The 21,022-nt window shown below is 54.8% G+C and overlaps 8 protein-coding genes across 8 annotated transcripts; 4 read left to right on the forward strand and 4 right to left on the reverse strand.

Moving 5' to 3' along the window:
* The first annotated feature begins 131 nt into the window (after positions 1–131).
* Positions 132–2,049, forward strand: BZA05DRAFT_410484 (uncharacterized protein). Its single transcript, XM_051484905.1, has 3 exons — positions 132–207; positions 275–1,314; positions 1,369–2,049. The coding sequence occupies exons 1-3, from the start codon at positions 198–200 to the stop codon at positions 1,990–1,992; spliced, it is 1,674 nt and encodes a 557-aa protein (XP_051335677.1). The 5' UTR covers positions 132–197; the 3' UTR covers positions 1,993–2,049.
* Positions 2,050–8,190: 6,141 nt separating this feature from the next.
* Positions 8,191–8,954, forward strand: BZA05DRAFT_180325 (cytochrome c oxidase, subunit VIa). The gene is made up of 4 exons (XM_051479299.1): positions 8,191–8,428; positions 8,512–8,536; positions 8,611–8,778; positions 8,836–8,954. The coding sequence occupies exons 1-4, from the start codon at positions 8,269–8,271 to the stop codon at positions 8,870–8,872; spliced, it is 390 nt and encodes a 129-aa protein (XP_051335678.1). The 5' UTR covers positions 8,191–8,268; the 3' UTR covers positions 8,873–8,954.
* Positions 8,955–9,186: 232 nt separating this feature from the next.
* On the reverse strand, positions 9,187–11,427 carry BZA05DRAFT_448648 (WD40-repeat-containing domain protein; the record flags this gene model as incomplete). Its single annotated transcript, XM_051487276.1, has 9 exons — positions 9,187–9,679; positions 9,728–9,805; positions 9,863–10,212; positions 10,268–10,505; positions 10,560–10,635; positions 10,695–10,731; positions 10,786–10,899; positions 10,947–11,260; positions 11,307–11,427. The coding sequence occupies 9 exons, from the start codon at positions 11,425–11,427 to the stop codon at positions 9,187–9,189; spliced, it is 1,821 nt and encodes a 606-aa protein (XP_051335679.1).
* Positions 11,428–11,612: 185 nt separating this feature from the next.
* Positions 11,613–12,665, forward strand: BZA05DRAFT_410499 (complex I intermediate-associated protein 30-domain-containing protein). The gene is made up of 4 exons (XM_051484906.1): positions 11,613–11,800; positions 11,857–12,308; positions 12,365–12,511; positions 12,565–12,665. The coding sequence occupies exons 1-4, from the start codon at positions 11,728–11,730 to the stop codon at positions 12,616–12,618; spliced, it is 726 nt and encodes a 241-aa protein (XP_051335680.1). The 5' UTR covers positions 11,613–11,727; the 3' UTR covers positions 12,619–12,665.
* On the reverse strand, positions 12,666–13,996 carry BZA05DRAFT_410505 (uncharacterized protein). The gene is made up of 6 exons (XM_051484907.1): positions 13,734–13,996; positions 13,334–13,673; positions 13,257–13,280; positions 13,133–13,200; positions 12,966–13,074; positions 12,666–12,918 (listed from the first exon to the last, which is right to left on the reverse strand). The coding sequence occupies exons 1-6, from the start codon at positions 13,959–13,961 to the stop codon at positions 12,713–12,715; spliced, it is 975 nt and encodes a 324-aa protein (XP_051335681.1). The 5' UTR covers positions 13,962–13,996; the 3' UTR covers positions 12,666–12,712.
* Positions 13,997–13,999: 3 nt separating this feature from the next.
* BZA05DRAFT_410506 (P-loop containing nucleoside triphosphate hydrolase protein) lies at positions 14,000–14,872 on the forward strand. The gene is made up of 2 exons (XM_051484908.1): positions 14,000–14,519; positions 14,585–14,872. The coding sequence occupies exons 1-2, from the start codon at positions 14,121–14,123 to the stop codon at positions 14,840–14,842; spliced, it is 657 nt and encodes a 218-aa protein (XP_051335682.1). The 5' UTR covers positions 14,000–14,120; the 3' UTR covers positions 14,843–14,872.
* A 181-nt stretch (positions 14,873–15,053) lies between these two features.
* On the reverse strand, positions 15,054–16,947 carry BZA05DRAFT_422057 (phosphatidylinositol-glycan biosynthesis class S protein; the record flags this gene model as incomplete). The annotated part of the gene is made up of 3 exons (XM_051485768.1): positions 15,054–16,323; positions 16,377–16,666; positions 16,723–16,947. 3 exons carry the CDS (start codon positions 16,945–16,947, stop codon positions 15,054–15,056), a joined length of 1,785 nt encoding a protein of 594 aa, XP_051335683.1.
* Positions 16,948–17,120: 173 nt separating this feature from the next.
* On the reverse strand, positions 17,121–17,785 carry BZA05DRAFT_461321 (uncharacterized protein; the record flags this gene model as incomplete). The annotated part of the gene is made up of 1 exon (XM_051487677.1): positions 17,121–17,785. A coding segment is annotated over one exon (486 nt), but the record flags the coding sequence as incomplete, so codon positions are not given.
* Positions 17,786–21,022: the final 3,237 nt, after the last annotated feature.

Raw genomic sequence — 21,022 nt, forward strand, 5'->3', positions numbered from 1 at the left:
TCGTCGAGCTTCGAAGAATCGTCAGTATTGACCACTCGCGACAAGCAGCTGAGTAACTGAGCTCAAGCGGTGTTGGATTCTTGGCATTGAAATAACCGACACATACACGCTACATTTAGCGCCATTAATCAAGCTGCCTCACTCTGTCGCGTCCCCCAAATCCTTCGATTAGCCCTATATTCCTCACAACAACAGCAATGGGAAAAGGTACAGTGATGGTATCATCTTGTTGACTATGGCGCGTACTTACTGACGGTGGAGGGATCGATGCCAGGCACCGACAAGCTCTACATCACCCACAGCGAGTGGGCGTCGGCCGACAGCTTCGGCGCGAACCGCAGTTTTCAGACCAAGACGAACCTTCCATTCAAGCGGCTTCCCTTCAAATTCTGCTCGCTCTCGCTGCAGCCCTACGAGCACCCCGTATGCACCGACACCGGCGTCGTCTTCGAGCTTACGAACATCATCCCGTGGCTCAAGAAACACGGTACGAACCCGGTCACCGGCGGGAAACTGGCCTACAATGACCTTCTCAAACTCAACATGCACCGCAACGAGTCCGGAGAGTTCTGCGACCCGGTCACATTCAAGGTCTTCACGGACAACACGCATATCGTCGCGCTGAAGACGAGCGGGAATGTGTTCGCGTGGGATACCATCGAGAGGCTGAATCTGAAGGCGAAGATGTGGCGCGATCTCGTGAGCGACGATGAGTTCTCGAGGAAGGACATCATTACGCTGCAGGACCCGCACAACCTGTCGAACAGGGATATGTCGGGCTTCAAGTTCATCCAGGAGGGCACCAGCACGCTGACGGAGGAGCAAGAGGCCGAGCGCGCGGATCCGCTCAGCGGTATCAACACTGGCGCTATGGGGTCTTCCGCGAAGATCCTGGCCGCGAAGGCGGCGGTGGCTAATGCACGAGCGGCGAAGACGGCGGATCCGAATAAGAACCCCGCTGCGCAGAAGGCTGGTGCTGTGGCCCGCCGAGAGAACCCGGCAAATGCGAATCGTGCGGCGGCTCCCTATAATGCGGCGAAGCATACGACGGGTAAAGCGGCAGCTTCGTTGACGTCGACGGCTTTGACGCCTCATACGGGCAACGAACATGCGCTGCTCAGCGACGAGGAGTACATGTTGAAACCGAAGCGCATAAAGATCAAGGGCTACGCACGGATTGCCACGAATTTTGGGAATCTTAACATCGAACTGCACACAGACTTTGCTCCTAAGGCGGTTTACAACTTTGTGAAACTGGCGCAGAAGGGGTACTACAAGGGTGTTAAGTTTCATAGGAATATCAAGAGTTTTATGGTACGCAATCGCACGAATCCAGGAAATCGCGGCAATGGCGCTGATCAGTATTAGATCCAGGGAGGTGATCCGACAGGAACCGGGCGCGGGGGAACTTCATATTGGGGCAAGAACTTTTCGGACGAGTTCGAATCTCCGCTCCTGCACAACGAACGCGGTGTCATCTCGATGGCAAACAAAGGCAAGAACACCAACTCGTCACAATTCTTTATCCTCTACAGGCCAGCAACGCATCTCGACCGGAAACACACCATCTTCGGAAAGGTCGTGGGAGGTCTGGACGTGTTGGACAAGCTGGAAGCAGTACCCGCCGGAGACGGCGATAGGCCGCTCGAAGATATCGTTATAAAGGAAGTGGCCGTTTTTGTAGATCCGTTCGAAGAGTTCCTGAAGAAGCGACGGGAGGCGGAGGAGGAGGAAATGAGGGAGAAGGAGAAGAAGAAGGTCGGCACAGAAGAGGACCGTGTCACATGGACGGGGAAGCGGATACGCGGTGATGGAGCGGTGGCGGGTGCCGGAGGGGCGGCTACAGCTGTAGGAAAATATCTCAAGGCGAAGCAACAGGAAGATGAGATCGTTGAAGAAGTGGTAGAAGAGGAAGAGTTTACGTACCAGGAGCCGGTCAGAAAGAAGGCTAAGGCCAGCGGTGGTGGGTTTGGCAATTTCGATGCGTGGTGATGATGCTATGTCGAGACGCATGTAATATACGAATGGCTACTATTGTTTGGAACCTCTTCTTCCTGTCCTCAACTCGCGTCCCTGCAAATCACTCGTATATTGACCAGCCTTCATCCTGTCGACCCATCAGGGTAATAGGAGGATCTGCCGACGCTCACCAACTATGCCAAATTCTCCGACACATTCCATCACTACGTTGCTATTTCGGAGTGATACGACCCAAGTATAAACGTAGCTTCTGTCATTACGTCCTCTCATCACCTGACCAACTGTAATCAACCCCATCCCCCAACAACTACCGCCACCACCACCGCTACCTGGTACACAGACGTCATCACAACAAGCCGCGATGGATCTACCTGACTACCAGCCTGGGCCTTCCCAAGATAAGATCAACGAAGCCTGGGCGGACCTAGCCAGGGAGCGCCTTGCGCTCGCCAACGAGCGCAAGATAGTGGAGCGGGAGCGCAAGACAGTGGAGAAGGAGCGCAGGTATGTCGAGACGATGTGCCGCAGGCTCCTCACGGACATCCAGCAGTACCGGCAGGTGCTGGAGGCTCTCGACCACGGCGTCCTCACGCCGGAGGAGGCTCGCGTCGCCCTCGCCCAGGTCGTGGCTCGCGATGAAGAGGAGGCACGGATTAAGTTCAAGGAATGGGTTTTCCGGAAAGGGTGAGTTTTTTGTTACTGACGGCGAGGGATAATGCGGGGTGGGAGAGTGGGGGCTCATATGTTTGGCTAGGGGAAATGTCATCACCAGCGCTTTCAATCTCACCTCTCGCATCGGTAGGGTCGCCCACGTCGGGTTCACCTTGGCAAGGACTGGTCAACGTCTTTACCCGAGGGGTCCGGACGCCGTCGGCATGAGTGAGAAGATGGATACCGAGACGCCCGTCATCGTGATGAACGGAAACGAAGAACTTGACTGGGAACAAGACAGGTAGTCCACAGAATCGTAGAGACACGACATCGACGGCAAGTGCATCTTCCCCCTCTCTGCCCACTACTCACTCTGACCACTGACTGTTGAGATTGTAGCGACCATTCTGAAGCTGTGAGGGAGCTACTTGCATCGTTGTTGGAGAGATAGGCGTTCTGTTTGGGTTCCAATTGTCGTCCTAGTTCCCTTGGCCTTGTTTTTCTCTTCTTTCGCAGTTGTATCATCGGTGTTGTGGACGTACTTGATTTCCGCCAGTGTGCCTTCAGGCTTCTCGTGATGCTGTACGGTATTGCTCATGCCCGCTCCGGTCGTCGACAAATTCCTCGACCCCTCGGTGAAGTAACCCGTCGTCCGGAGAGCTTATCACCTATACGTGGTCGATAACCGATCTGCCGAGCTACACCTGGCGAGTATCTACTCTCGCTCGCCTTGGGATTTAATGGCGGTGGTGGCCGTGCATGGAATCGCACTCGCCCACATAAAAGAACGCCATCGAAGGAAGGTGCTGGCCAACCTCCGGGCCTCTGAGGCTAAGCATGAGTGCCTAAGGGGGGGATACATATTTGGATCGTGTAGATCCTGTACATAGATGGAGGCGGAGAATGACGATGTACATACTTCATAGGTAGACTCACTCACTTCCTTCTCTCTTTGGTACCTACGGTATTCGGTCACTCGGGAACCCATGCTACTACATAACTAGAGTAGCGTGCTGGTTACCGGTCACTGATGCAGGGACTAGTCGACTAGCGGGGTACTGAGGGAACGCGGGGTCGAGGCGCGGTACCGTGTTATGGAGGTCCGATGCAGACCCGATGCGGTCGTTGAACGTTGAGATGTTTCTGGTGCTGCTTTTCTGTTCTGCCTGTTCATCGGTCGGTCTCGGGTCCTCATCTTGTGCTCTACATCAGATCATCACCATACCTAAGAAAAGCTTTTCTGATTGGCCGAAACGTCTGCACTAAAAGTTCAACTTGATTTGCGGGCACTGGGAAGTTACTCCGAGTAGACTACTCGGTTTATCCGAGTCTGCAGGGTGTTGCTATGTGCAACAGAAGCCAAATACCGTCGCGTCGTCCCAGGCCTCCACATTGAACTGCCCGCCCTACATACAATCCTTCGTACTGCCTTCCAGTTGATGGGATTCGACTATTTACTCTAGATTACGAATGAGAACGGCATCTGCATGTCCCGAGAAACCACTTCATCATCTTGCCACCACCGTCAACCGCGATTCACCGCTCGAGCCACAAATCGCCCCCCACCATGGCGCGCCCACTCGCACCGGAGATCCTACGCGTCATAACGTCCCCCTACGTAGTATCCCTCATCAACCTCGACTCTTCGCTCCAAGCCGTCGGCCCGCACGAGATCCAAGCATGGGCCGAATCGCACCCCTGCCAGACCAAAGCCCTCGCAAAGGCCACCGTCAACTCGCTCCAGTACTGTCCCTACGGCCTACCGGTGATCGAGCGCCTCGGCGTCGTCGCGCAGCTGAAGGATGAAATGCTGGTGCAGAAACCGGTGCTGCTCGATACGCTCATCCGGAATTCGCTCCAAGACGACATGAACTTTGACAAGTTCTCGCCGGCGCTCGTGGCTCTGCTGAGTACGCCTCTGCCGGCGGCATTCCCGCCGCCCGCAAAGTTGGTGGCGTTCTTCTTGAAGTGCCTAGATAGGGCCACGAAGGCCCCGTCGATAGATACTATCCGCCCGCTCTACGTCCTCGTTGCGAACGGGTACAGACACCTGGCGCTGCAGATGTCGGACAGCCAGAGCCACAGCTTCGCAAAGCGCATGGCCGGGTTCCTGGCGGAGAAGGGAAGCGCAAATGTCAACTGGTTCCTGATGTACTGCCTGGCCACACTTGCGCATATGCATCTCGCCTCCAGCGCTACCGAGAGGCAGTCGTGGGCCATTGGGGAGATCTTTCAGGGCAAGAAGGCGGCGACGGTGCTCGGGCTGGTCATCAATGTTGTCAATGTTCTTGCGTCGCCAGAGACAAAGGTTGACTGGCAGGAGAAGGTGCAGATCATCAAGATGGCAACGGTCGTGGCGGATGCGGTCAGTGATACGGTTAAGTCTACTGGTGCCACCAGTGCCGATGCGGCAAGTCTGAAGAGGTTGTTGGAGAAGACGAAGGCGTTGGATGATGATCGCGTGGTATCAGAGATGTTGCAGTTCGTGTCGGCACTATCCTTGATGACTCCCCAGGCGCCCCTCAAGATGACGATTCAGGAGCTTGTGAAGAGGAACAGGAAAGAGCAAACTTCGAGCATGTTCCTTCCCACGATATCAATCGGATTCTTTGCGGTATGTCTGCCCATAAAGTTCCTCGCATCTGCCTGTCGATCCTGATATTCCGTAGCAAGCTGCTCCCGCCGATCTCATTGAGGATATGCTACAGTCAGTTCTCAAGTGCGCCTCGAAGAGCAGCGAGTCTATAAGTTCATTCTACCTCCTTCTCCGGGATCGTATAGAGTTCATTCAAAAGCTCAACCAGATCGTCCCCGACTCTCCAAAGTTGCGGCAAGGTGTCCTCGAGGCACTATCAATAGATGCAGTTGATACGCTTGTGGAGGGGTTTATCCGGCACGAGGTCCATGAGCCCACAGCCACCGAAGTGTGCGGTGACGGCGAGGCATGTCGGTGGGTTATCGCAGACCTCACCAACCAACTACAAAAAGCGCTCTGTTCGTTTCTCCTACGCTGTATAATGTATTCGCAGGCAGCCGGCGCTTCAACAATACCGCCGTCTAGACCGGACTCTCTGATGGAGAAGCTTTCCCGTATCTCTGGCGCCCGGCACGAGTGTCCATTCGCGAACGCCCTGAAGACTGGGACGAGTAGTAGCCGCGACTTCCTGTCACTGATCGAGGAGTCCGCGTCGCCAGAGGCCCGAATCTCGTCGCACAACTGGCGACAAAGCCTGATGGACGGATTGGCGCGGGAGACGGGCCGCCAGCATGGGTTTATTGTGTCTGCTGTCGGTGAGATCTGCCGGGACCTCGAGAGCCGCTGCGAAACCGTCGAGGAGCCGCTGCGCGTGGAGAAAGAGACCTCGCGGCAGCTGCAGAACGAGCTGGAGGAATGGAAGGCGAAACATAGTGACGCTGAGGAACAGGTGGCGAGGAGCCTGCATGACCTTGGCCGCGCGACGGAGGAGAATGCGAAGTTGGAGGCGAAGCTCGATGGTGCTGTCTCGAAAACTAAGGAGACCATTGGCCGTATTAAGGAGCTTGAAACGGTGCTGGAGAGGCAGAGGGAGGCGGCGAGCCGTGCATTTGAAGATCTGGAGCGGACAAGTGAGCAGGCCAAGACTGTGCATCTAGAGGAGTTGAGGGATGCCGAGGATGCCGCGGAACGCGCTGCTATGGAGAATATGGCCGCGCTCAATGAGAGGCAGGAGATGATTGATGAACTGCAAGAGCACCAGCGCGAGCTCGAGCAGGATGTCGAGGACGCAGAGGGGGAGATACGGACCCTTAAAGAAGAGAAGGTACGCTTTGAGGAGACGGTGCAAGGCCTCAGGAAGCTGGTGTCAGAGCTTCAGCATGATGTGAACGAGAGTCGGGAACAAACTAGGAGCATGCAAGAGGATCTACATGAGAAGTCTGAACATCTCAGGAACTTGACAAAGGAGGGTAGCGCTTTGCGTGACGACAATGATCGATTGCAAGAGAATAAGACAATTTTAGCCAACAGAATCGAGGCCGTCGAGAAGGATTTATATGAAAAGCGGACGACACTGGTGCGGAAATTGCTGGATATCGAACGGCAGGATCAGGTAATCGACGAGCTGGTTTACGAGACAACGCGGCAGAAACATCACATGGCCCTCTCTCAGAAGATCCACGATGAGCTGCAGGAAAATGTCCAGAGGATTCAGCTCGAACTGGAGGCGATGAAACAAGATCACATTCAGAAATCCGCAGAGCTCCACACGGAATTGAGCACAAAATATGACCAGCAGGTATGTGTGATGACAGGCTATTTCTGTTCTGCCCGGATACTGACGGTACTCCTAGATCACCAAAATCAAAAGCGAACACAGTGATGAGCTTAGTCAGATCGGCCTCAACCACGAAACTGAAGTCGGCAGCCTCAGAGACAAACTTCTCCATCTCAAAGACGAACACCAGCAAGCAAATGACGAGTGGAGGAAAGAATACGAGTCCCAGCAACAGGAGATCGACACCCTGAGAGAAAAACTTAACAAGTTCCGAGCTCTCTACGAAGAGCGCGAGAAAGAAGCGCAGAACATAGGCCGCCAACTTCTCGGCCTGATGTCCGGCACAAAGCCAGATCTTGCGGGGCTCTTTGGCGGCGGTGATAAGGCGTCGCTAGATGCGCTCGCGGATACACCCCCACCCGCGCGGAAGACGGCTGTCCCCGCGCGACGTAAGCCGAGTGATAGCGACAGTCATCATAGCGATGACAATTACAGCAAGCGGACAAAAACGACACACCACAGCCCGCCCACAGCGCACCGACGAAATTCCCGGCTCCCGAAGACACCGCACCGTAGGATTTCGGCTGCCGCCGGGTCCCACAACCTGTTGCCTGCTACACAAGCCGACGACCTCAATGCAGTCAAGGAAACCCCCGTATCCCCCGCCGAAACGGATTACGGCACTGCACCCGTCCTCACCAGCACTCCCAACGGCCACGGGCTAGGGCTGATGAGGAGTAACGGCGGCAAGCAGCAGTACCGCTGGCAGTCTTCGGCACGCAGGAAGACGATGCCGGCTTTTAGGTCGCCGCAAAAGAAGAACCCGCAGGAGATGGTGGAGGTGGTCGATGACGATTGTGATGATTTGGATGAGGAGGAGGCCCTGCTTAGGGGCGTTGCGGAGGCGGGTTGGGATGAGACTACAATTTAGTGAGGCTGCTGGTGGATTTTAGGTTTTTGTAGATGAGGAATATCAGGTTTTGGTGTTTTGGCGGTTTAGTTTAAAGTACCCACATGTGGGATGGGAGGGAGTTTTGGGAGTTTTGGAAAGGCTTGCTTTGGTGGCAACACAGCGTTAATGTCAATCACATTCCTGTGTCAGAATTGGGGCTCCAAGGAGTATTTAGAGTACCGAAGAATCAACTTCTCTAACGTAGTGTACAAAGTACGGACTCTCGGAGAAGCTTAACCTTGGAATCCCGTGACGCCCCCGAGTGACGCTGCAAGCAAACCCGGAAACACCCAGCGCCAAGCCAAATCGCGGGTAACAACCGGCCAACGACTTTGACGTTCGTCCTATCCGTCAGCCCACTTCTCCAACATCCAACTCCGCAAACCCACCAAATCTCCACTCAACCAAACCGCACACACAACAACAACCACAATGTTCGCTGCCCGCGTCCTTTCCCGCGCCGTCGCGCCCGCCCCCCGCTCGTTTATCCAGCGCCGCCTCGCTTCCTCCGGCCCCACCGGCTCAAAGGCCGACGGTAACGCCTTCATCCGCGAGCGCGAGGCTGTCAAGAAGCACGCTGGCGAGTCTGCTGGTGCGTGTCCCCCCTCCATTCCCCCGCTCCCCCACCCTCTCCGCCAGTTTCCATAGCGTGCTGACGGACCGACGCCGGAATAGAGCTCTGGCGTAAACTCTCGATCTAGTACGCCCCCACCTCCCCACCCCACCCCCGCAGGGTCGGACTGGAGTGGAGTGGACTGACACCGATACCCACAGCGCCACCGTCCCCTGCCTGATCGTCACGGCCATCAACGCGTACAACCTGTACCAGGAGCATTGGGAGCACTGGGCGCACATGCCGCCGCTCGAGGAGCGCCCCGAGTACTCGTACCAGAACCTGCGCACCAAGAACTTCTTCTGGGGCGACGGCGACAAGACCCTTTTGTGAGTGGCCCTGTGAGTGACGTAGAGGGAGGGGGCTAATTGGATATGGGGGGATAGCTGGAATGACAACGTCAACTACCACAAGACTGATTAAACCGTCATACGCAATCGCAGATGCAGATGCAGATGCGGACGCGGAACTGGCGGGCTGGGGTGGGATGGGGGTTGTGTATCTAGTTACTAGGCGGCAAGGCGGCAAACTGTACAATTCGTTTCTTGAAACCGAGCCGCTATGCTGTTGCACAGGATTCAATTTGCATGGCAGATTTCATATGTCCAGTTCCATCCTACTATCTCACGCCCAGTTGTAACCATCAAACAGAACAGCCTCAACAACTCTCTACAAAAAACAAACATTCCGCACCCCACAATGTAGTCATACATCAGCCACCGCCTCCGGACAGTGCGTCAGATCGCCCTCATCTCAGTCGAATAAACTCGCGGCTTGTAGCCCCTCTTAGACTCCCTCTCCTCCTCGTCCCAATCCGCATCCGCACCTCTCCACGTATGGACACTGACACTTCCCTTTCCGATGCCGCCTCCCTGGAAGCTAGTAGCAGCAAAAACGGGCGCCGACGGGTGCCAACTGACGTCTCTAACGCAGGTATTATCTCTTTCATAACCACCCCACCATATGCGGTACGGATCGTTATGATAGCTGGGGGCGTTCGGACGCATCACCTTGGTGGCCTTATGGACATTGACTTCTCGAGCCAGCGTGGCGTCGATGTTCCAGATCTTTACTTTACCGTTGGCGGAGCCGGAGTAGACGTAGCGGGAGCCGGTGGAGACCGGCGGTGAGAAGTAGCAGCGGATCAGCGTGCGCTGCACACTGTGTCCTTCGTAGGTTACTAGGCTTTTATCGTGCGGATGGCGGCGGGGCGGGTTTGTCATGGGGTAGCTGAGGTGGTTAGTACGCCTGCTGTCGGGGGACTGGAGGAAGTCTTACCGGTCTGTACGGTAGTCGAAGCCGGTTGACAGATTCGTTCTGGGTAGTCTGGAAAACTCGCTGGGATCCATCATGTTTCTACACCGTCCAGAATCAGCGAACCAGCCTCTCCTCGTCCTGAAAACAAGCACAAACCTTAGATCCCACAGCTTCATCTGCTGGTCCTTCCCATTAGACAGGACATATCTTCCATCACCCTTACTAGCAATACTCGTAATTCCCTCCGTATGTCCCGTGAAGACACCCACGGGCCGCTTATCAGAGATGGACCGTCGATCCCAGATCTTTACTGTGCAATCGTCCGAGCCAGAGTATATGATATGCGGCGAGCTTTCGTCGCCATAGCACACCGCATTCACTTCGTTTGTGTGACCTCTTAGTCGCAGTACCGGACGCCCAGCAGTGATGTCATAGATATAGACGCAGTTGTCTTTGGCACCGGCTACGAGCTCGTTTCCGTCGCCGGAGAAGCGGACGGACATGATCTATATCACATGCGTCAATCGATTGCGTTTACCCTCGCATTCCCGACAGACTTACACCAGAACGTGGATGCATCGAGTGTGGCCCCGGACCCATTGCGAATTCGAGTCGGAGTGTATCATCTCGTCCGGGAGTGGTGTCTGCCAAATATACAGCACTGGTAATGCTGCTATATGCTAGAAACTTGTTATCCGGGGAAAGCGAGGCATCGGTCAGTGTCCAGCTACCGCCGACATAATCCACCGTCTTGTAGTACTTCCAGCCGTACGGGTCCGAAGTGTCGTACATCCGCACCCTATCGTAGCAATCAGTCTTCACACTCATATCTGAATATTCTCGGAAAGGATACCTCATATCCTGGGCACAACTGTAAAAGAAATTACCATCCGTTGAGAACTGTCCGATGTAGCAGTGATATTCATGCTCTACACGGGGTATATCAGCACCTGCAAGCCCCTTTCGCTGCACTCACAGTGGTACGGACCGACAATGAAATCCGCCTCGCTCTCGGGTAGATACGACTGCCACTCCATTAGCTCCACCCCCCAAAGAGGTGGCGAATATGCGATACTCACCTGCACAGCGCCCTGCAGACATGTCCTGATTTGCCCAGGGGATTGGTAGTCCCCCAACTCCCGCTTGAGCAGATACTCCTGCCTGGACTTCCGTCCCGCAACCGTACTTGGCGCCTACCACACATCAACGCCCATCCCCCGTACGACGTCGAGGCACCCACCGAACCAAAATCACTCCCGCGCATAAGCTTCTCCCCGGTCTCATTCGGCACCGGGTACCTCGGCCCAGTCATCGGCACCTCCTCGGGCTGTGGCGAAATATACGACACACCCTCGACTCCGAGGAGGATATCCGACAGTCTTCCAGTGCGTAGCGCATGGATCGCAGCCATGGCACGCTGTCGAGCCATGCGCGCGATGTCGACCTGTTGCGCTGCTGTGTGCGAATCGTAGCCGTCTTCGTCGTTTTCGTCGTCGTCCTCCTCGTCCTCGTCGTATTGTGCGTAGAAGTCACCGTCGCCTTCTTCGTCTTCGTCTAGGTTTGTTAGCTGTGAAGCTGAACAGGCGAAGGTAGCTACTACCTGCCGCCATCAGTGCGTAAAGCGGCAGCATGGGATCTTCCTCCAGCTCCGAAACCTGTTCCTCCTCCTCCTCATGATCGGAAGCTGTGCTGGCAGCGCCGGGAGTGTTGCTGGTCGCCATTTAGTTCCGCTTCTTCTTCTTCCAGTAAGTAAGAGATCGGCAATCTAAGGTAAGGTCTGGTATTACCTGTCGTTCGTAGCTATGATTTCGTTGCGAGCTGTGTTTGTGTTTGTATGGTTCTCGCCAGAGCTTTTGACAGGTGCTTTGGACGGCCCCGCAAACAAGCTTAACTCCGATTGATTAGTCCGCCCGAGGGTGGGTGGGTTGACGTCAATGGGGTAACATGCACCGATCCCCAGCGCGTACTCTGCAACCCCACCATCACCACCCACACAAAGAAGAAAAAACCAAACAGAGACAATGAGAGCTTCACTCGTCCGCGCCGGCTTCCTGAAGCGAAATCTCGACCAGCTGTCCAGTGCAGCCGGCCGCGGTAACAAGCTTCCTTCTTGCTCTTCTTCTCACTCCAGCGAAGACTGACCCCAGCAGCTCTCTCCGTCGGAGGTCTCGCTGGCCCCGTCCCCGACCTCGAAATCTACAGCTTCCGCAATCCCACCACGGCGGCCAATACAAAAGTCTTCACCGATGGCGGCTTCGGTGGGTTCTCCGTCGCAAAGATGGAGTCGGTCACTTCCTCCGGCGACTCCCCGGACGAGCCCCCGGTCTACGGCCGCTTTTCCGGCACCATCTCGATCGACCTTCCCAAGAACCGGCCAGACATTGAGCGAAGCGGCTTCGCGGCGTGGCGGATGCCGGACCCGGGATGGACGATCCTCGGGAAGGCACTGTACAATGTGGAGCCGTATTCGTTTCTGGCCATGAGGGTCAAGGCGGATCAGTCGAGGTACTTTGTTAATTTGCAGGTCGACTCCATGGTGCAGAGTGATCTGTTCCAGCATCGGCTGTTCGCGAAGACTCCTGGGAAATGGGAGACGCTCTATGTATGTGCCTATGACAAGGTGGGGAGGAGGAGGGGGAAGAGAGCTGACATGGAAAGATACCGTTCTCGGAGTTCGTGAAGACGCACATGGGGAAGGTCTTGAAGAGCCAAGGTCATATGCCGAAGAATAGCATGACGACCGTGGGAATGGGGCTTATAGATCGCATCCCCGGACCCTTCGAGCTATGCATAGACTGTGTATGGGTAAGTTTCTCTCATCTTCAAGTACGAAGCCTACACTCACCGTGCCATTCCAGGCCACCAACAATCGTGATTTGGATGCTCTTGAGGACGAGGATTCTGTGGAGTAAATCAAAACAAAGCAAAGCCCGCACAATCCACCAGTGTAAATACTTGTATTTTTGTATAATATGTAAAAGTCACTTCATTCTTTCGTCTGCAGCCTTATGGGTTCCATTTCCTGCCCGTCAACAGCTCATACGCCTCGATGTACTTCTCCCCCGTCTTCTTGGCGATGTCTTCGGGCATCTCGACACCCTCCTTACCCTTGACGCCGTTCGCCGTCAACCAGTCCCGCAAGAACTGCTTGTCGTAGCTATCCTGCCCCTTGCCGACCTCGTACGCGGAGGCGAGCCAGAAACGAGAGGAATCTTTACCGGTCAGAGGTTTTACGTGACAGAAGGGAGTTGATACGTACCGGGAGTGAGAACCTCGTCCACGAGAACAATCTCGTCTTTCTCGTTCAGACCGAACTCGAACTTGGTGTCCGCAATGATGATGCCGCGCTCCGCGGCGTAATCCCTGGCCTGTAGAACTCCTTATTAATTCTATAAACCTCTCACCCCCTTGGACGGGTAGACAAACAGTGGTGTAAAGCTCGAGGGCCAGCTCCTCGATACGCTTAGCGTACTTCTCACCGACTAGCTCGACCACTATCATCTCCTTAGCCTCGTCCTCCTGTGCAATCCTTCCCCGCGCGCGGACAAACCTTTGTCAGGGTGGATGTTCTCATCTACCACACGATTAGCCATCTCTCCACTGTAGGCGCCATGCTACGGTGCTCACCATGTTCCCCCTGCTCCGCCTTAGTGCTGGGCGTAAACAGCGGCTTCTCAAACATCTGGCTCTCCTTCATTCCCTCGGGAACCTTGATGCCGTGCACAGTGCCCTCCTTCTTGTATTCTGCCCACGCACTTCCGGTGATGTAGCCGCGGACAATCGCCTCGACCGGGAAGATCTTGTGCTTCTTGACGACCATGCTCCGGCCGACGAGCTGGTCCTCGTACTGCTTCACTTCGGCGGGGAAGTCGGTGGTTGAGATCAGGTGGTTGGGGCATTTGTCGCCGAGGAGCTCGAACCAGAATGCGGAGAGCGCGGTGAGGAGCTTGCCCTTGTCTTTGATGCCCTGGCGATCCCAACTATCAGCGCACGATCAAAGGTTGCGAGCGGAGGAGAGAGAGGGCACATTGCTCATGACAACATCGTACGCCGAGATACGGTCCGTGGCGACAAACAGCAACGAGGAATTATCCGGGAGCTCGTAGATGTCGCGGACTTTGCCCTTGGCGATGAGCGGGAGGGCGCCATGGAGGTCAGTAGTGGTGAGTGCGGCCATTGCTACGGTTGCTTTGTGGAGTGGTGGTGGTGGATTGAGTCGAGTCAAGATGAGCGACCTGCCCCACCACCCCACCATCTCATCCCATGTCCATCCATGTCCATGCCCATACAAACCCCCACCATCTGCCCCGCGACGCGCTCACTCGCTTGCTGCTATACATAGCTCACGTCACCGCGCGTTTCCAGTGTCCACCCGCGCTCTCACGCAGGCAGAAAACCTCAAGATCCAAACACCATGCGACCATTCGCACCACTACCTCTTCGGCTGCTCCGCAGCAGTCCTCGCAACCCCATAATCCGGCACATCACCAGCGCACCACCACCCCAAAAGCCCGTAATAGTCATTTCCGGCCCCTCAGGCTCCGGCAAATCCACGCTCCTCTCGCGGCTCTTCCGCACTCACCCGCAAGCATTCGGCTTCTCGATCTCGCACACGACGCGCGGACCCCGCCCCGGCGAGACGAACGGCCGGGAATACCACTTCACCACTCCGGCCGCGTTCGGGGAGCTGGCGGAGACCGGCGCGTTTATTGAGCATGCGACGTTCGCGGGAAAGAGCTACGGGACCAGTTATGAGGCTGTGAGTGAGGTCTTGGAAGCCGGGAGAGCTTGTGTTCTCGATATCGAAATGGAGGTATGTGTCCGACCAAGGATTGGTAGGAGGGCTTGGACTGGAGGGGGGCTGATGATGGACACCAGGGCGTGAAACAGGTCAAGTCTTCGACACTCCCGGCGAAATTCGTGTTTGTCAAGCCGCCGAGTGTGGAGGAGCTTGAAAAGCGGCTGAGAGCCAGAGGCACCGAGACCGAGGACGCGGTGCGGAAGAGGTTAGATGCCGCGTTAACGGAGTTGGCATTCGCCGAGCAGGCAGGAGCTCATGATAAAATCGTTATAAACGATGATGTGGATCGGGCATATGCAGATCTGGAGGAGTATATCATGACGCTTGTGAAGTAGATACCATACGAGTCATCCGACTGAGGCAGTATCCATATCTTCTTCCGATTCATCCGCCTCTACCATGCCCAGCTCCTTGGTATTACTCGTCCACAAACAGTGGAAATATTGACAAACTGAATTCCAAAACCCCATAAGCAAAAACGATAAAAATAACTCCGTTACCTAAGCAATGAATGATATGTAACACCTTCTCCGCTCTCGTTGGAAATTATACAGCAGCACCCCTCCTATTTGCTTTCCACTCCTTAACCATTCCGAAAATCCACTTCAGCGCGTTCATTATTAATGGCACTCCAACGGGTCCAAGGAGCGGCAGGTATACCGCCACCTTGTGTTCCTCGGGGAAGTAAACCTGGCCGACCATACTCTTCTCAAAGAACGCCTTCTCGGCCTGGTATGCCGCATTCCTGCCCTCTTCGAGGGCACCTCCAGGTCCTCCGAACCTACCCTTCTTGAGCTCGCGGCATGCATTGGTGAGCGACGACAGAGTGGACCCGACCGAAGTCAAGACCGAGGTGGGAATCGAGATAGACGGAAGTGCCTTAGTGAGACTGTACAGCGATCCGAGAGAAGACGAGGCCGAGGTCAAGAGTTCCGCCGAGCGCTGGCGCGTCAACGAGTCAATGCGGATCGGCAGGGAAAGTGGCCGCGATGGGGCACCCAGAAGCGAAAGGAGCTGTGCGGCGAAAATGTCCATGGCTGGCTTTAGGTCTTTCTTGCTGATGTGACCAGTGTGACTCTCCTCCGTCGGGTTGAGGACCATGACACCACCCCATTGAGGTAAGAGGAAGGCATTAGTAGCACTCTCGGGGATCGCGAGCGGTGTTTGCTCTTTGGAAGGGATGTACACGATGAAGTTGATGGTTGGGTAGCTTGTTATGCTGACCAGTGGCCATTCCGCGCTGTTGATGAAGCTACTTAGATCCTCCTTCTTGAGAACCCACTTTCCCGGCTGCGGCTGCTGTTGCTGGTCTTCTGGCACCACCACCTCAGGATTGGTGGGCACCCATACCGGAACCACGTTCGGAGACAATGATGCATAGAACTGAATCTGCGAGTCGACCGTAAAGTTACTGATACCACTCAAGGCATCAAGCAACGGCTGAAGGTAGTCTTCGATGGATTGCTCGACCTCCCAGCTCGTCGGACTCCCGGAAGCGGTGAACATGGAGAAAGTGAGGTGGTACGTCGGCGAGTACCGCATGATCCGACTCATCTTGCGCTGTATCTCCGCCTTGTTGATCTTATTAGACCCGTTGCTGCTGTTGTTGGAGCCCGAAGACGCAGGTGGCGGGGAAGGCGATGGCGCGGCGGCGGAGGATAGTAGGTGAGAGATCATCTGTTGCTCCTCCCTGAAGATCTCTTGTAGCGTATTGGAGATGAACAACGCAAGACTCGTGGACGACGCGGATGACGAGGGATTGTACGACGGCGAGTAGTAGAGATCGATGACTCTCGAGGAGTTATGCAACTGGTAGCTAAACATACTGTCAGTATCACAGCTCTCCGACTCGCAGAAGGAGCTTCATACGAATGAGTAGAACCGCTCGTCCCAGGTGCCAACCGGAGAATCGCAGCTACACTCTCCTCCTCGTCCTCCGGTCCCCCAGTCTCCCCCTTCCTCTCAGGCTGCAAGTCGGATTGGATTGTCGTTGAGATTCGCTCGTCGTCTTTCCCGTAGGCCAGGCGCAGCCGTAGATGGTGAGCCGAGAAGTCATTCGCATCGTCCAGAGCGTGCTGCACCGTTTTCAAAAGGTTCTCCGGGTCCGGTAGTGTCGGCGCCTCGACATCGACAAGTAACGGGAACTCTGCTCTGCAAGCCTACTCGACACAAAATCAGCCCCCCTTCTTCCCTAAGCCCTTCCGAGTCGGCGTACCCGTCCATTGGCCCAGCTCTGCATCTCCTCCAGCGGCAGCGGCGCGCGGTATATGGAAGTTGTGAACCACCATAGCGGTAATCCGAGCAGGAGCACGACGGTCCAGAACGACAGCACCACTAGTGCACGTGTCCGCTCGTTTTCGGGGGTGTCGGGGGGTGGAGAATCGGGGGGTGGAGAATCGGGGGGTGGAGAATCCGGTGCTTTGGGTTTTGGTTCGGACATCGATATCGGTCTCGGTGGAGCTGGTGCACGCGGCGCGGCGGTTGCTGGTGATCGCAGGAGCATTGGAGCGAGTTAGGAGATGTGTCGTTTCTGAGTTTACGCAGGGATATGTGGCTTGGGTCACTGGTAGCGATAGTAACGACACAGGTTCTCAATCGCCCGCACTTGAACGAAGAAACGACACAAATAGTACATTTATAATATGCGTACCCCCTCCGAGAACACACGAAAACTTCAGTCCTCTCCACCAGCCTTCTTCCCCTATGATCATTCACTCCCCAAGTATACATGTATCAATCAATCTGCTCATTTGCAATTCCGAGCCCATTTATTCATCCTCTCCTTCTTCAGTCTAGAATCCTTCCTCTCCTCCTTCAGCGCGCTTTCCTTCCTCTCCCATTTCAGTCGGGGCATCTTCCATTTCTTCATCAGTACAGTCTTCTTCCATTCCATCATCAGTTGAGTCTTCTTCCATTTCGTCCTCGGACTCGTCTTCTTCCTCTTCTTCTTCCTCTCCATATTCCTCATCTCCTTCAATCCAGATCTCATTATCACCAGTCCAGGGTGATTCCGGAGTCTGGGGCCTTCCCATTCCCTCTCCAGCAGCAGTGAAGCCCTCTTCTTCCATCCAGAATTCGGGGCCGGTGCCATCGTAATCAATCCAGACGTCGTCGGGTGGCAGACTGCGATGGTTCGCCGGGGAGGAGGCGGCCAAATCGGGCGTCATTGTGTCTTGGAATGTGGTTGTTATTGAGAGAACTGGGAGATAGCTTAGGTGGGAGTAGGAATGTCGTGAAAGGATGTAGAAGAAATCGTGATGTGAGGATGTTGGGGAGAGATGGTGGTATGAAGATGTTGGGGAAGATGTTGGGGAAAGATCGTGGTGTGGGGATGTCGGGGAGAGATGGTGATGTGAGGATGTCGGGGAGAGATTATGATGTGAGGATGTCGGGGGGAGATGGTGGTGTGAGGATGTCGAAGAGGTCGTGGTGTGAGCGAAGGAAGAACTTGATCACTCTCAGCCTTTTAAAGGCGTGTTTGAGGTACCTGAATCTCCAGGTTTGGCCTAGGATGATATGTGATGTGCGATCCAAACGCTTGGGCCTGTCGTGCAGCGACTTCATATATTCTCCAGGCTTGTTTCGGCGTCATGATTGATCTCGAGATGGTAACTAGTCCAATAAGGTGGGCCTTCACCTCGCCGAGGTATGGTCTGTGTCGATAGTTTCACGTCGTTCGGATTGTTTTGGTTGGCCTTGTCGGAAGAGACCCGTAAGAAGGACCCTGAGGAATTCCCATCGACTACATGTATTGTTATCACAGCTTGAAATCTACGAAGGGCACATGAACTTCAAAGATAAGTCGGAGACGTCAAGAAGCTACTCCGAAGGGCAGACGATGCCATAGAAAGCTAAGATGGTGAAGCTGTGTTGTGGGAGAATGAATGGCTGTCACTGGAGTTGTCCCCGCGGAGATGGAACTTCTGTGAAGGTTACAATACTGTAGTAGGTGTTGCTCCATCATTTGATAGCCTCAGAATAGTGTACGTTGGAGTGAGGAATACGATCATCAAAGCTCACTCGCATATCTGAAGTGTGGAATATAGTGTCCTGCTGCTGCATTCTCAACGCGACAGCAGTCCCGAACGAAGGTGGGTACTCTACTGTTGCAGCTATTCAACATTCAAGTTTCGGGTCTTTCCTCAACTTCAGGCCTGGGCCAGACGATATGGTCATGCTCAAGACTTCTCCGATTCCGTTTACTTACTTCTATGTATTCCTTCTATGTAGCAAACCGGTGCTTGCGTCAATTGCTACATTTGTCTCGGTATTTGTTCCGAGACGCTGCTGACCAGACTCCAGAGGGTCCAGCTGGCTGCCAGCAGAACCGGCTTCACGGTAACAGGGCATGTCGTTGGTGAACAGTTCAAAAAGACTACCGACTCGAGCCTGCACTCACACGTGCAACACTGCAAACTCGAAAGCCCGCCTGCCGCGCAAGTCCCATCTGTACATAGTGCGTGGGACACAGCGGGAACGGCGGGCATGGCAGATGCACGAGCGGCGAGATTTCGCCGCCTTGGCTAGACCAGATTCGGTGGGGTTGAACGTTCAGAGGGCTCTTGTTTATTTTGCCGGCGGGTCTGTCCTGTCTGTCTCATCGTCCATCATCATTGCTTCCATTGTCTGTTACCTATTGCCTATTACCTGATTTGTTGTTCAGCGGTCGCTGTGATCGTTTTCTTTAGTGTGCTTGTTCTTCTGGGACTTCCTAAATTCTACAGGAGGTTCTTTTCTAGTCTTGCCTTCTTTCTCTCTCGTGACTTACACTTGACCCTTTCCACCCTTTCCACTCTTAACGTCGAATAAGGGCTCCTCCGATTTTTAGCTCCTCAATAGCGAAGACAAGGCTGGTGAGTAGTCGCTGCAGCCATGTAGTTCGCCACGAATATCACTCGAGGCCACTCCACTCCATCACACACGATCAACTCGAAGCTCACAGAAAACTGCTTCTCCAGGGGTTGTAGGGACAAAGCCCTATTCACAGCTTGGGCAACATCAACCGCCTCTCCCCTCTCCTACCCTCCCCGTCCCGCAAGCTCAAGAAACCCCATCCCCCTCCCCTCTCTCCGCAGCGTAAACCCCGATGCCCACTTACCCCCGCTTCAAACCCGCCGTCAACCTGGACCTACTACCACGGAGTGCTCGCGCGCTCTCCGGTGCCGGCGCGGGCGCCGCCACAGCCGCAGAGCAGGAGCACTTCGGCCGCTTGCACCGGCAGAGCTCGCAGCGCTTCGCGGCGGCGCGCGGGAACCTCCGCACGGCGATGCAGGAGTACGCGTGTACGCCGACTGATCAGAGCTGGAGGAACTTGGAGGCCAGGTGGAGGCTGGTAGATGCGGCGGCTACGGCGGTCGCTGCAGACCTCGCGAATCTAGAGAGGATGAATGTTAGAGCTGCCGTGGTGGAGTTGGTAAACGCGGTGGATATGGCGTGGCCGGCGCCCGCGTTGTGAGAAGCTGGGCGAAGTGCTGGATATGAGGGAGAGATCGTCGAATGAGCGGTGGTGAGGTGGGGAGGGTTGTGTTTAGTACGTTGTTAGAGTAGATCCATCGTAGATACTAGAGAGTGGGATCTCCTTTCCAAGGACAGCCATCAATCAAATACGAGTTCCAGAACAAAGAATGGAACAACTTGAGAGCTGCCGGAGCTACAAACCGGTATCTTTTCTTACTCTTCCATCGGCCATTCCCTAGCCGATGACATAAGTTCCCTACCGGCTAGTCAAGAGAGAGAACACAGTAGACACCCTCAACTTGGGGGCCGGCATGTCTCTCCACTGCTGTTTAGTTTTCCCAAAAAACCTTCTCGCAAATCAAACGGGTCGAGTGAGGCACTGTGTCGCAGCGGTATCAACCGAAATCAACCGAAATCAACTGAAATAAAGCGGTGCTATGTACATTCGTTTGGGCAGCTTTGCTTTCCTGTAGTGCTTGTTCGGAATATATGATAAGAAGAAAATACGCTCGTCGAATAAATATAGGTAGAAGGTGTGTGTGGTATCTGGTGTGGTGTGAATCGTGATGGAGCCCGCAAGGAAGATGAATGGAACCATCAGAAGGCCCCCCCTCACAGAAATAAAATTATCGCTGCGGCGAGGGGTTGGCGCAAAGGGTTCAGTGTATGTGGGAACGAGTGTGTTCCTGTGAGTACCTAGTCCGCTAACTAGCCGTTCGGAGGACCGGTGGTGAGTGCTTGGAACATTCGGGGCGGTGCATAGCGGGTCCAAGTTCGGTTTTCTTTCTCTCTCTCTTGTATAGTACCGGTAGCTCCTAGACTCCGAACATACTACTTCTCTCCATCGCCGTCCGTCGTTCCAGTGATCACTACCACGAGTCCTTCCAACATGTACAATACGAGAGGGGGTATACTCTAGTGGGGATCCATCCACCAGGTGTCTCATGTATGCAGGTATATCGCCACCATCCGAGACCAACTGCCCGGCATGAATGGGTTTCTTAGTAAGCCGGTGGAGGTTGTGGTGGTATGTAGTCGGAGCCTGGAGGGAGAATGGC

The sequence above is a fragment of the Tricharina praecox genome, assembly GCF_024521635.1.
Source record: "Tricharina praecox strain CBS 144465 chromosome Unknown BZA05scaffold_32, whole genome shotgun sequence".
In the NCBI taxonomy this organism is placed as follows: domain Eukaryota; kingdom Fungi; phylum Ascomycota; class Pezizomycetes; order Pezizales; family Pyronemataceae; genus Tricharina; species Tricharina praecox.